This window comes from Lingula anatina, chromosome 2 (genome assembly GCF_051362555.1).
Source record: "Lingula anatina isolate TDL-2025a chromosome 2, LinAna3.0, whole genome shotgun sequence".
Classification (NCBI taxonomy): Eukaryota; Metazoa; Brachiopoda; class Lingulata; order Lingulida; family Lingulidae; genus Lingula; species Lingula anatina.
In genome coordinates, this window is record NC_141768.1 from 23,022,879 (window position 1) to 23,036,352 (window position 13,474).

Sequence of the window (13,474 nt, forward strand, 5' to 3'; positions counted from 1 at the left end):
ATTGTGCAAAAAACAGAATTATTACCGTAAATGTGACTCGTTCGTGCGGATTTTCAATAGCAACCTGTCTCTTTGCCAAACAAAGCTACTCAGAGATTTTAAAAGTAAACAAAAATATGGTTTGGTAGTTATGGGGCAAACGTCACCAAAATTGTGAAAAAAAATTAAATGTCAGTGTCTGTATATGAAACAAGGCAGCAAAGCTGTCAAATGTACAGACAAAAAGCAGACAATAACAATGCACAAAATAGGCTACTGTCAATTCTGATGCGAAAGTAAATTATGCTTAACTGCAAATTCAACATCAAATTTTAATTATGCTCAACAGGTAATACTGACGTAAGTAAAATGTGTAACAAGCATAAGGCTTCAGGCCAATGGGAGTTCAAGTTCACACTTTGAAAATGCCAGAATGAGAAAAATGAAAATTTCACACAAAACTGCATAAATTCAATAATAAATGATAACCCTATTGAGCTGTTTTTCTAATTTGAACTGCATGCCAATCCTAAAAATCATACTTGTAAGTTAAAAATAATTATAAGTAATACAGTTTTCTTTTCATAATGTTTGTAGTAGCAGTGCAAAAAGATTTTTGCCAATTTTGATGTAACATTACATAATAAATAACAGAATAATTATCACCAATTTTTGATAATTGACTATAAATAGTATGGAAATGTAGAAAACTTGATTACCATTCAGCTTCATGTCCATGGGAGCTCTGAGTCCCACAATGAATATGCCAAAACGATAATAATGAATATTTCACTAAAAACTTCCAGAAAAAGAAGCCAATTAGACTGCTTTTCCAGCTCAGGCCACATTTTAGTCCCGTGTTTCTTTTTTGAAAGTTTGACAGTCATAAGTAACATGGTTTTCCCATAATGGTCATCATGGCAACAGCACCAAAAATTGTATTTTCTTCTATTTTGATGCAACATTACATAATGCTTAACAGCATAATGACCATCAATTTTTAATAATAAAATAAAACCTATCATGGATTTTCAGAAAATGTGACTAGCATGGGTCTTCAAGCCCGTGGAGGTTCTAAGTCACACCTTGAAAATGCCAATATGTGAAAAATTAAATTTTCACAAAAAACTGTTTAATTGCCAGAAAATCTGTGTCTGTACATAAAAAGGGACACCATCTCTAGTGTTGTGCTTGACGAGCTCTATGAAATGTTGTAAAGAAGGGTTCTTAATATTTTTGTAGACAATTACAATTTATAACAAAATCCTGGGGAAAAGTAAAAGGTCCAATCCAATGTTGCAGTAAGATTGTGAACATAAGACTCCCAAAACACTGACAAAGCCCAAAATTTAGATGGATCAAGTTCACAGGGTTCCCAGAAGAAGTGCTCTTTTGGTGGAAAAGATTTATTGTTATATATTGTTATACAAAATTTGATGTTAGTTATCAATGTCAACTGATGGCCGGGGGGAAAAAACATTTTTTCAGAAAAAAACTCTTGAAAATTGTCTACTTAGGCCTGGAATTTGCTAGTAAGATCCTAAAATGTTCTTATATTTTAATTTCTTTATAGATGGCTGAGGCAAGTGAGAACAAGCAGGCAGCAAAGAAAGTTGAGAACAGTTTGATTGCTATGACTAAAGGGGAGAGCAACACCAATCTCAATATGGAACTTGTAATGAGATCTTATGCAAACTGGGAACATTTCCTGACCCCAGCCCCAATGTCAATTGCCATGTTAGGGGAGCTGATGATAATAGCAAGTGAGACCGACTTCTCCCTGGCCAAAAATCCTCCAACAGAAGGTTTTCAACACATGAAGCATCCTTCATCTTTTCGTGCCTCATTATTACAAGTATCCAATGCTGCTTATGTGGCATTTGACCAGGCTAATTCCAGTATGGACCAGATTCGTATCCGAACATTAGCAATCCCTTCTGATGTTAAGAATGCCTTGAAGATCATCATAGCAGGTGAAAATAATGAGATCAAAAGCATTGTGCCCAGGAAACTTGTCAGGATTAAAGAGTCAGCGGATAATTGTCTACAGTTGGCAAAAGAAACAGAGTCGAAGTTTCAGAGTGTGATGTTGCTGATAGCTGAAATCCTGGAGGCATGCACAAAAACCCAGGGCGAAAATGACCAGGAGGTGGCAACCGCTCTAACTACCATAAAATTTTTGAAAGAAAGGGTGGAAAGATATCAACAAGAACAACAAAATGAACAGAAAGACCTGCAAGAACTGAAAGAAGAGGTCCGAAAAGCCCACAAGCAGATAGAAGCTGCCATGGATGGGATGCCCTCTGCTTGGGAAACCTTGGGAATGTCTGTCATTTCGGCAGTTACCACTGGTCTTGTACATAAGTTTACCGGGATGTTAGGGTGTGTAGCAACTGCAACAGCTCAGTTACAAACACAGATAATTGAAAGTGCAAAAGAATTTGCTAATTCCAGCCAAGATTCTACTCTGAACCCTGATCAGGCCCAGCCAACAACACCCGTACAAAAGGCTAATAGTAATGTATTCGGGAAATGTTCAGAAATATTAAAGTTTGCTGAAATCCTTAGTGATTTCATCATCAAAATGAAATCAGGCAATGAGCAGGAGACTAAGCTCAAGCTCTCGCAATATATACAAGACACTGAAAAAGGTTCAAAGTATGTGCAGCTTCAATTCAACGCCCTTAGAGAAGAAGTGGAGAGGGAAATTGATGCTGATGAAGGAGTCAGAGGTCCTGCCATCGAAATATGTACGACAGGAGTAGAAATTGCCCAGGATCTTACCAAACTCAATGGTGAAATGAACCAACATCAAAATGAGATCGAAGAAATCAGGGGACGAGTGAAAAAGCTAATTAAAGAGGCGCAATTGTTTCAAACACGTGCAATGAAATGGCTTAAAGTTCCTCCATTTCCTTCCACCACACCACAACATGCTGTTGCACAAGAGAAGTGTGCCTTGTCTGCAGGGCAAGATGTCTCGATTGCATTCACTGAGACTGCACGTTTTAAGACAGAACAGGCAATAAGTCTTCTAAAGAATGCTGAAGAACGGCATGACAAAATGGCTAAAGAAATGAGGGAAAAAAATGAGGCTATCATGAATTTGATGCAGGAAATGTCAAAGCAAGATGTACGTAGGCTGGACTTGGACACCATCCGATCCACTCTATCGCGTGGAATGACTTCTTTGGCAAGAATAAGGGACCAATGGGCAAAGCTTGTAGAGTTCTTCAAAATGATGTCCCATATAATGGAATGCGCTCTAACAGAATCCCTTGAAAAGTTCACCATCACTGTGGATGGAAAATGTGAAGACAAAACAGCGGGCCCTTTGACCCTTTCCCAGGCTGTCCGTGATGTGTTATTTGAAGAGGCTTACATGGCCATCAAGATCAGTCACCTGGTCAACATGCTGTCCACCACATATTGTGAGGTTTCAAAGGACCACATCATGGGTCGTATTGGGGTCCTCTACCATATCGTGGCAATGGACCCAAAATACCAGTTAGAAGATATGAAACATCAGCAAAAACAACTTCTTCATGGTTGTCAGGAAGCTCAGAGGAAGATCCAAGAGCTTGCTTGCTCCAATGCTGAGGAGTTTCATGCCACCATCCAAGGAAGAATAAATCGTATTGAGCATGAAGTCAACGCTTTGCTGCCTCCCCCAGCAACCCCCGAAGCAGCTGCTGCTATAGAGCAGAAGAGAGTTGAAATCAAGGAAGTCATTGCAAGAGCTGACCAGGAAGAAGATCAAAATGTAACTGAATGGTTGTAATCATTTCCTGAGTTAATATCTTTGAAATAAGACAGGAGTGACTTTTACATGACAGCACAAATGATATCTGTAGTGCTGTCTGCATGCCTGTACTAAACATTCCACAGGAATTAAAAAAAACTGTTAAAGGATTCCAAGTCAATAAGCCAATAAGTCTTAATTTTTTCTGGGGTAAACAGCATTTCCCAACCCCAATTTACAAACCTTCGATCTTCCTTTTCTGACACTCGCCCCAACTCTGTAACAATTTTAGAAAAGCAAAAGATAAAACCTGTGCTTATTTGTAAGCACAGGTTTCAGATACACCAATCACTCAGTGACTTGTCTTCTGGGTATCACAAGTCTCATGCTGTGACTCAGTTAAAACTAGTGCATGCTGCCTGTGAACCCAAATTGGATCAAGATGGTTGACTACTGGATCAAGATGGTTGACTACCAAGTTGGACAGGGGACGGTGAATATCATTAATTTCTGTAATATTAATTAAGGCAATTTATCTGTATTTGTACATATGTTTTAAAAGTTTTGTCTTCAGATAAGTTCAACAAGAAGTGATTCATGCACTTACAATGCATTCTTAATCCTGGCTTGGATTAATTGCTTTATGTATATAATACTGATTCTGTGCTGTGAGAATTCTTAGGATTTTCAATGTTTTAGGTGGTTTAATAAGGTCAATCTAGCATCCCGCACAGCATCTCATATCTCCAGTAAACATCTGACACAATTTTGTAAGACTATTTTTCTTTTAAAAAAAATATGAAAAGAAAGGAGCAAATGTGAAATGGAAGGAAAACACTTTAGAATAGCCCTCCAGTATATACTGTTAATATTAGTCTATGCCCTTTTACATTTGACACTGGGAGAGGTGAAAATTTGCATCTTTACTTGGCATTCAACTGAGTTGAAAAGTGTATAAATTATAAGAACATCAGAAAGTGAGAAAGACACTAAGAATATTTTTTCCATTATTATTTGTTTGTTCATGTATGGAGTGGGGCAACAAAAATAGCATGTATCAACCATGAACCCTGCTCCTAACCACTGAAACTTAATCATTGTGGAGTGTTATACATTAGGTTTATATTAACATAAGGTCACACCTGACAAATCTTTTTTGTAAATAGCCTCTTTATCATATTTGTTAAATTGAAAAAACTGAAAACCAAGAAGTTGTTGAAATGATAGTGTTATCCAATTGAATGTGTTAACTGATAAAGTAAACGTGCCAACATGTAACATCCATGCTTGATCATTTGTGACCTCTACAAGAGGTGAAGAAATGTTATTTTGCTAGTAACAAAAAAAATTTCAAATTGTTTAAAAATGGTTTATTTATCTTTTATTTAATGTAAACAAGAAATGGCACAAATTCAGTTAATCAAAAGAATACTAATAGGTATTTCATCAATGAAAATGACAATTTTTGACAAATGTAATCAAGTAATACTTACAGAGTGATACATAGTGATATTTCCTTTACCGGAACTAAATGTTTCAATTTCAACATGTGAGAAAAAATGGTACTCTCACACTATTTAATCAAGTTGATAAGTGCACTTTTAATGAAAAATTACCACAATTGTGTATCACAGTAATAAATTGTATTTGTAAGCTGTAATTTTTTCCACAATCAGTAAACAACTTTGTTATGTATAATAAAAATTAACATTTTGCACCCATTTTGAACATGTTCTCATGTATTAATATAATATTCCTGACAACTTGAAAAGGGAAAAAAATGATAACAAAACAAAACAAAAGTTACCAACAACTTCCCCTCTTAGAGTCCAATCAATAACAGAAAATTAACAGAGCTAAAATTACAATATCTCATTGATAATTTGGAAAAAATAATCAGGGTACATCATATAATAACAGTGGTCTGTGAAAGTCTGCACATATAAGAGATACAAGTTCAAATAGAAAAATAAATTTCACCAAAATGCAGAAGTGATCTACCAGTACATGTCAATATTACAGTGACAAGTTTTGTAATCATTGAAATACTTTTTAGTACTACCTTGACAACCAATGTAAAGAGATTAATTATGAAATATCTCTCTCTTTAATTTGGATGTACCCTTAATGTTTTAAATAAGGCAGTTTAACATGCTATCTCAATCTTGTATGAATAGTTTTAAAAAATCACGTTCGTATGAAGTGTATTTAATACATGTAGCAGTTTATACCTTTATCATGGAAATGTGTCAGTGTGAAAGAATATTATTTTTATTGCACTCACTGAATAATTTAAGCAATGTAATACAAGGGAAAAATAATATCAAATCAATAAAAAAAATAGTAATATTTTCAACATTAAATAAACAATCACTCTTTTGTCAACAGAGGAATAATAAATTATAATTTGATAAATGAACAAATTCAGTTATACAGCCATTATTATCATATTACAACTACTTTGGCTGTAAATGCACATGTAAACGGCCCATCACGACTACTGGGCCTTACCTCAATTCTTGTACCTACTTAACAAGGCATTATATGACATTTCATGGTGGACTGGATTGGAAGACCTAATCAGCAGTGCATAATCACCCAAACACCACAAAACAAACCGACTCATACATCTTGATCAAACTTGGAATCATTTCTGATTATTTTACTTCGTCTGTCAAAAGTTTTGTATGAAAGTAACTCACTTCTACAAAAATTATTTCAGGTCAGGTGGAAAATTACAGTATACAACATATACTCCAATCTTCTCTCCAAACTCTTGGTTGAAACATTCAGGACACGTGGCAGTGGCATTGATAAAGTTTAGGTCTTGGTTTAAAATGACGATGTTCCCACAGTTTTCCTCACTTTCTCATATGTTAACCAGAATGTAAGAGACCAGGGGGCCTGTAAGTGCAATATTACTTTAAGATAGATACGAAAAAGGGAATGTACAAATGTATGTAAAACATGTATGTACATTTGGATTGTTTTTCATCTGAGTCATCTAATTTTCCTCTTTTGTCTAATAATAAATGGGATAGTTTTCATTGCTTTTACAACACACCATTAAACAATATACTGAGGGCACTTACATATAATGAGGTATACAGATAATTAAACTAAGAAGATATGATAAAACACTTAACGGAGTGTCAAAAGAGAGAAATCAACAGTAATATTTGATCAATTAATGGACCTTGAAAAATGCCATCAGCCTTCAACTACTGATCTTTGCACTTACCATTCTTGCCCAAATGGGCAAGAGGCCTTTATAGAGAGCTAGGAAGCCTTCATTTTGAACAGTTTTTACTGCACAGTTTAAGGATGAGGTATACAGAAGGCCCCTAAAATAAATGACATGAAGTTCATACATCCTTGGCTTACACCATACCCTCGTGACACCTTTTTTTTAAGACTGTCGCTGGCTCCAAGAAAGACAGAATTTAATTTGAAATATGTCATTTACAGAAATTGGACAGCCAGTGAGAGTCATGCATCATACACCTTCTGACAAAACTAAGAAGGTCAAAAGGAAGGCAAATATGCCTTGTGGAAACTGGGCATTTGTATATACTGTGCACTGCAAAGCTTTGAAGCGAACTGCTCTCGACTGTAAGAGGTTAAGAATTTAGCTTCTATTAAATCCATAATGAAAAACTTATTTTAAAGAAGTTTTATGACGTCTGAGTGATATAAAATTGTACTTCATGAACAAAAAGTGATTTCCAGATGATTGTTAAATACAAGTATATATCAGTCAAAGTGTTCAAATAAATAATGGGATTTTCTTTAAAAATATTGACTATTGAAAAAACTTTAATTGACCAGCAGCCCCTATATAATTTTAAAGACAGAATGACATCTTTACAGATAACTTACTTTCCATCTTTTGTTGGTTGGTTCATAATTCTAGTTTTTACAACATCTGCTGGAGTACCTACTAAAGCAGCAACTATACCTGACATCCCACTGAAAAAAAATTAGATCTTTAATATCTCACTATTCCTTTTGTGATATTGATGTAAAAAGGTTAAAATACAGGCTGAGACACATCTGTGAATATCAAAGGAAAAAGTGAATTTACTGTCCTGGTAGAGGGTAAGGGCCCCTTTACACTGGACGGCGTCCTTTCTGCGTTCAAAAATGTGGTCTAACTCATATTTTTTCATCGGTTCTAACCAGATCATCCAATAAAGAACATTTTCAGCACACAAAACAAATAAGTGGGAATAAACGCTTTAAACTATAGTGATGCAAGGTCTGCATGGACTGATATAATCAGCCAGATGCTCATTGTTATCATTATAAGAAGGATCGACAGGCGCCTTAAACGAGAAAGTATGACTGACACAACATAGAATATATATTTGAATCTGTTTTCAAATGATGCATTCTTCAAAAAGTTCTGACAATTAATGCATCTTGTAAAAAAGGCAAAAAATTCATTTTATAATAACCTACAAAAAAAAATGGATCGTTTCATGAATTTTAGGGGAAAAAACAACCGGAGGCTGATATGAGACCACTGTTGCCCTTAGAATTCCTGTCTGGTGAAAAATACCTCAGCACGGCCCCGTTCAAGAGTGAGAAAAATGTTCTACGTGCTGAACACTGGAGGATCTTTGAGTTTTCATTCTGCAACCAAAGCAATGCTTGTGCCTTCTTTCTATGACCACAGCGATGCTTGTGCATCCCCTCTGCGACCACGGCGATACTTGCGTCCATTGAGCAACCATCCTCCATCGCGTTCTCTCTGCGATTGTTCTGAACATGCTCAAAACTTCTCGGCGTCCATGGCGTCCTCAACGATGCTTGAACGTTCTTTGTGCGACCTTGGCGATCACTGTGCGTTCTTTCAGCGTACGACGGCGTCCTAGCCAGTTTCATGGTCGCACAAAGGATGCCAAAAGGACGCAGTGTAAAAGGGGTTTAACAAAGGCCAAAGAGTACACACTTTCGCCACATACACATGCACTCACTCCCCAGTCCAGTCCTGATAACAGTATATAACCCACCTTGCTAAGGAATGTGTTACATAATTGTCTTGTAAACTTGTGTGCCTCAATAGGAAATGTTTTGCCGTATCATAAGTTGCTAAATCTGAAAATAGAGAAATAAATATAAAGATCCATTCAAACATTAAACATGTGTAAGAGATTGCGTACCTGCTTTTCCAAACGAAATATAAAATGGAAAATCATATAAAATATCTAAAACAAGGAGGCGAAGCTGTCAAACGTACAGACAAAAAGCAGAAAATAATGATGCACAAAATAGGTTACATTACATAATCTTTAATAATGTACTTTTGTTTATGTGGAAATACATAAAATGTTACTAGAGTAAGTAAAGGGCTTCAATGTATGGCAGTTTGAAGTCTAATCTTAAAAATGCCAATGTTTGAAAAATGAAAATTTCATAAAAAAAGGATAACCAATAAAATTCCAATATAAAATTCCAATAAAAGTGCTATTCAAACTAAACCTGTATTTAAATGCCACTACCCATTCCAGTGAGTTTGAGTTTACATGACGCTTAAGAGTATTATTTTATTACCATGGATTTTTGATTATGTATCACATGTAACATGAATATTCAAATAATGTAATCAACAAAGTGCTTCGGATCAATGGATGTTCGAAGCCACACCTTGAAAAATGTCCATATGTGAAATAGGAACATTTCAAAAAAAAAACTTCACAATTTACAGTGACAAAGCAGAGAATGGGGGTTTCATCAGTTTCGCAGCAATGTTACAAAATGCTTAACAGCATAATCATCACCAATTTTTAAAATATATATAATACAGGTATCATGGATATTCAGAAAATGTAACTAGAATAGAGCTTCAGGCCCTTGGGAGCTCTTAGTTACGAGAAAAAAAACTGCATTACCTCAAGAAAAGGAATCTAATTAGACTGGTGTTCCAACTGAAACTGCATTTTAGTCCTATGAATCTTTATGTAAGTTCAAGATTAATAAGAAACATGGATTTCCAGAAATGGTCATCTTTTACAGCCATAGGAACTCTTGCTTGAGTATTTGAGAATATAGAAACCCTGCTGAATCCAACAGCTTGCTCTATTTTAACTTTAAGGTGTCATCATTGAGGTAAAAAGCAGAGATACAACAGCCCAATACTTGCCTCCCATGTTGACTAATGCAGCCCTCTGTACATTGGGCACACAGCCCCTCCACAGGCCTCTCACACCACCCTCCTTTCTTAGGCTGGAGAAGGCATGCCAGGTGCTTTTTACTCTGAAAATCAAATCCAAAACAAATTGTCATTATCTCCACAACCAAAGAAACCTACATGAAAATTAAACATTTCTCATATGGCGAAGTATAAATTTTACCAACAAATGTAAAATAAGTAATGTCTCAAAGCATCCATATGGTATTAGAAATAAAAGAAGGCACAGAATGAGCAAATGACAGCTGTTGCTCTGTGTATGATTATTAGCAACATTCCTATGGGAGCCTGCTTAGACTTTTCCAGCTCCAGTTACATTTTAAAGAGAAACCTATAAGGCCTTGTATATTTTTTATTTATTCTTTATTTCAATGTGATGGGCTGTGTGCCCTATTTAGTTATGACACATTCATGTATCTTAATTGTGGGCCAATCATTCTTTAAAGCTCTTAGATCAATATTGTAAAGTCTGTGACCTGATTTTTGCAATCTGAGCTTAGCCCAAGAACCTTTAGTGATTCTCCTGACCAGCTTCCACTCTGTTTTATTCCAATATTCCTACATGTACTAGTATATGTACCTGGGTGGGTGGCCTTCTAATCGTCTTTTTCCTTCCATCTGCATCTGGACCTTAACTAAGTCAGTTGGACTAGCAATAAACTGGCCAAAAGCACCTGCACTTAGACCTCCTATAACAGCTTTCCTGCAAATGAACATGAATCAAAAGCAAAGCATTTAAAAATGATGCCGTATGATGCAGACCTTTACTCTGGCATGGCAATGACTTAACAATGTCATACATGCATGACAAGTTATAGGCTTTATCAGTTAACTCTTTGTTTGACTGTCCCATGTGAATATTACACACTGTCACATCATGGCTTACTGGGTATGTTGATATTATATCATGCAATGAGAGTAAACCGCACATATAATTTTGCTTTGGCCTTTGGTATAAACTAGTCAAATATCAAAACAACCTCCACCTATCATCAATGTATAAAATATTAGAGGAGAACACATGTACAACTGAAGTCACCTGGTGAGCGTGCCCTTTCAGAGTGAAGTACTAACTCTTACCATAATGGAAATGACCCATCTTTATCTTTCTTCAGTACATTTTCTCTCAAATATTCATAGCACCCCATTCTTGCTCCTGTATACACTACAAATGAAATTCAAATAGTACATGAAAAAGACATATTCAAGAACCATACACAATTTTCATGTGTAGGACTAAGGTGACTATATAAATTGTATATGCTTTCATGAACAGGAGTTGACATACCAGATTTTGCGCTCAACAATCCAACTCACAAGATGGAATCTAGTCTAAACAGATTTTTGTGTCATGCCAAAAACAAAAAACATAGCTGTCAAATGTACAGACATGCAAAAACTGAAAAATGATGAAGCTGGTGGACTATATATATATATATATATATATATATATATATATATATATATATATATATATATATATATATATATATATCAATGAAAGAGACATTTTGTGAAACATCCAATAGTTTTTGGATCAGTTTTGTTATGATCTTACAAACATTCAGGGACCTTAAATCAGGGACCTACAGTACATTTCTTAAATAAAAGAATATATGATCTTTCATGCAGCACGAGTAGCTCATATAACTTATGACTTTTCTTAATAAAAAAGATGAGCATTCATAAGAGCCATACCTACCAACATGTCTATATAGGGCTGGTGTAACACCCTGCCAAAGTTTAGGAAGCCCTTCTTCACGAACTGCAAACCAAATGCATAAAAAGTACTTTAATTAACACATATGTTGCAACAAATGAAGTTTTGTAGACGAATTATAAAGAATCTATGGAATTATTAAGGAATTTTTAAATTATACTGTGTCTTGTGATTGAGCCATTTGGACTTGGATAAATAAGGGACTAACTCCCTCCCCTGCCATCTACCTGTATACCTACAGCTTGCAAATAGTTCAACTGTATTTATAAGTTGATCCACTGAGGTATCAAAAAAGTCTGTTAAGTTATGGGTATCTCGCATGGGATCCGCATACTATCCAGCAGCTCTACTTCTTGGACTGCATTCCCACAGATTTAGATTGATCCATCTGGATCGACCTAACTCCCAGGGGGTTCATGCTAAATTCCTGTCAGCCGAGGGTGCACAGAAGTTAATTACCCCCTCACAGCTTTTAGTAGGCGGGGCAGACATTTAAGCCAGCTAAGCTGACACTAGTGAGTCTCCCCAAGGGGATAGATTGATCTAAAATCTGTGGGAATTAATTTAATGAACTCTGATAATTAAATTGATAATTCAATGCAATTGATTAATTGTAGATATTTTATTCCACAAATAGTTAAGGACAACATGTCAAGACCACCATACATATTTCACAAACCTATGCCAACTGCAGTTTTTAACATGCCCCTGTGTGAAGCTGCCTCTTTGACCCCCTCAGAAGCCTGATGGGTGAATGCATGGTGGCAATGCGTTTGTTCTCCTTGGATCTGTAACCTGGTTTTTGTAAGGTCTAATGGATACGTAACTGAAATAAACACGTTGATCATAATTTGCAACAAGAACCCTCAAACATGTAAGTCTTTGACCTCTGGCATTTTCTAAATTCAGTTACAAGGTAACTTTGACAAATATCTTTGTTATCAATTAATGAATCACATGTTTAGTTTTGTAAATTGCAAACTACTTTTGGATATGCAACATGTACTGAAATTAAATCAGCTCTCATTACATTAGAATGGGCTCATAATTTCTTGTAAAACATATAACAATCAAATAGCGGAGTCATTGATCAAAATAATCTACCACAAATGAATGTAGAAAAACGTACAAAATCAAATAGACTGTGACGGTAAATGGTACAGGTACTGTATAGGTACAGGTGCTTTAATTTTTGCAAGGCAATGGCTTTTTGATAAAAATAAAAGAGACAGAAAAGCTGTCAAATGTAAAGTTAACATGTAATTATAGGCGCACTTCAGCATATTTGAGGGTAAAAAATGGAATGGTTATACATGTACTACCAGTATATCCATTCATTTCGTTTCATATGGAAAAAGTGCACGGAGACATATACGTAAAATGTATGTGCCTATACGTAAAAAGTCGGACGAGGTGCGACAATGTTGTAAGTATTCACATGTATTAACTCTTATTCACTGCATTGCATGCATGTATGGTAATTTCTGAAAAAATCCCAATCACGTTACCAGATTCAGCTACAACAGCAGCAACAGCAGATAATGCAAACTTAAACATAAAGGTCTCATGAGAATTCGTTTTATCCGCCATGTTCGCAATGATAAAGAAAAAGAAAAAATGAACAATATCTAATTTCAATATGAATTAACAGCTACAATCTTTTTGAAGCATATCTCCAGTATTTTCGACACACATTCTTAGTGGCCGAGATTAAAAGAAATGACCATGACCTTATGCGGAAGAGCATGAAGAGGCTTTAGTAAATAGTGCTACGGCACTACAGAAGACCCAGGCTTAAATATGAACTTTTACAATATTTGCACACAACTTCGCCATAATA

At 35.6% G+C, this 13,474-nt stretch overlaps 2 protein-coding genes across 2 annotated transcripts in view; one reads left to right on the top strand and one right to left on the bottom strand.

Moving 5' to 3' along the window:
* LOC106167278 (uncharacterized) overlaps positions 1–5,442 on the top strand; it is a 39,124-nt gene extending 33,682 nt beyond the window's left edge. The window contains exon 2 of the mRNA XM_087003386.1: positions 1,553–5,442. Coding sequence (XP_086859512.1) covers positions 1,553–3,760 — 2,208 coding nt within the window. The 3' untranslated portion in view covers positions 3,761–5,442. The remainder of the gene's footprint in view (positions 1–1,552) is intronic.
* On the bottom strand, positions 5,086–13,377 carry LOC106167274 (mitochondrial uncoupling protein 4). The gene is made up of 10 exons (XM_013546006.3): positions 13,143–13,377; positions 12,314–12,460; positions 11,617–11,679; positions 10,995–11,079; positions 10,495–10,617; positions 9,867–9,979; positions 8,737–8,821; positions 7,601–7,690; positions 6,963–7,065; positions 5,086–6,625 (listed from the first exon to the last, which is right to left on the bottom strand). The coding sequence occupies exons 1-10, from the start codon at positions 13,222–13,224 to the stop codon at positions 6,554–6,556; spliced, it is 963 nt and encodes a 320-aa protein (XP_013401460.3). The 5' UTR covers positions 13,225–13,377; the 3' UTR covers positions 5,086–6,553.
* Positions 13,378–13,474: the final 97 nt, after the last annotated feature.

Coding starts and splice junctions, on each gene's coding strand:
- LOC106167274 (XM_013546006.3), bottom strand. CDS start 13,224: ATGGCGGATAAAACGAATTCTCATGAGACCTTTATGTTTAAGTTTGCA. Junction 9,980..10,494: donor TTAGAAGGCCACCCACCCAG/GTACATATACTA, acceptor TTTGATTTTCAG/AGTAAAAAGCACCTGGCATG. Junction 7,691..8,736: donor GTAACACATTCCTTAGCAAG/GTGGGTTATATA, acceptor ATTTTTTTTCAG/TGGGATGTCAGGTATAGTTG.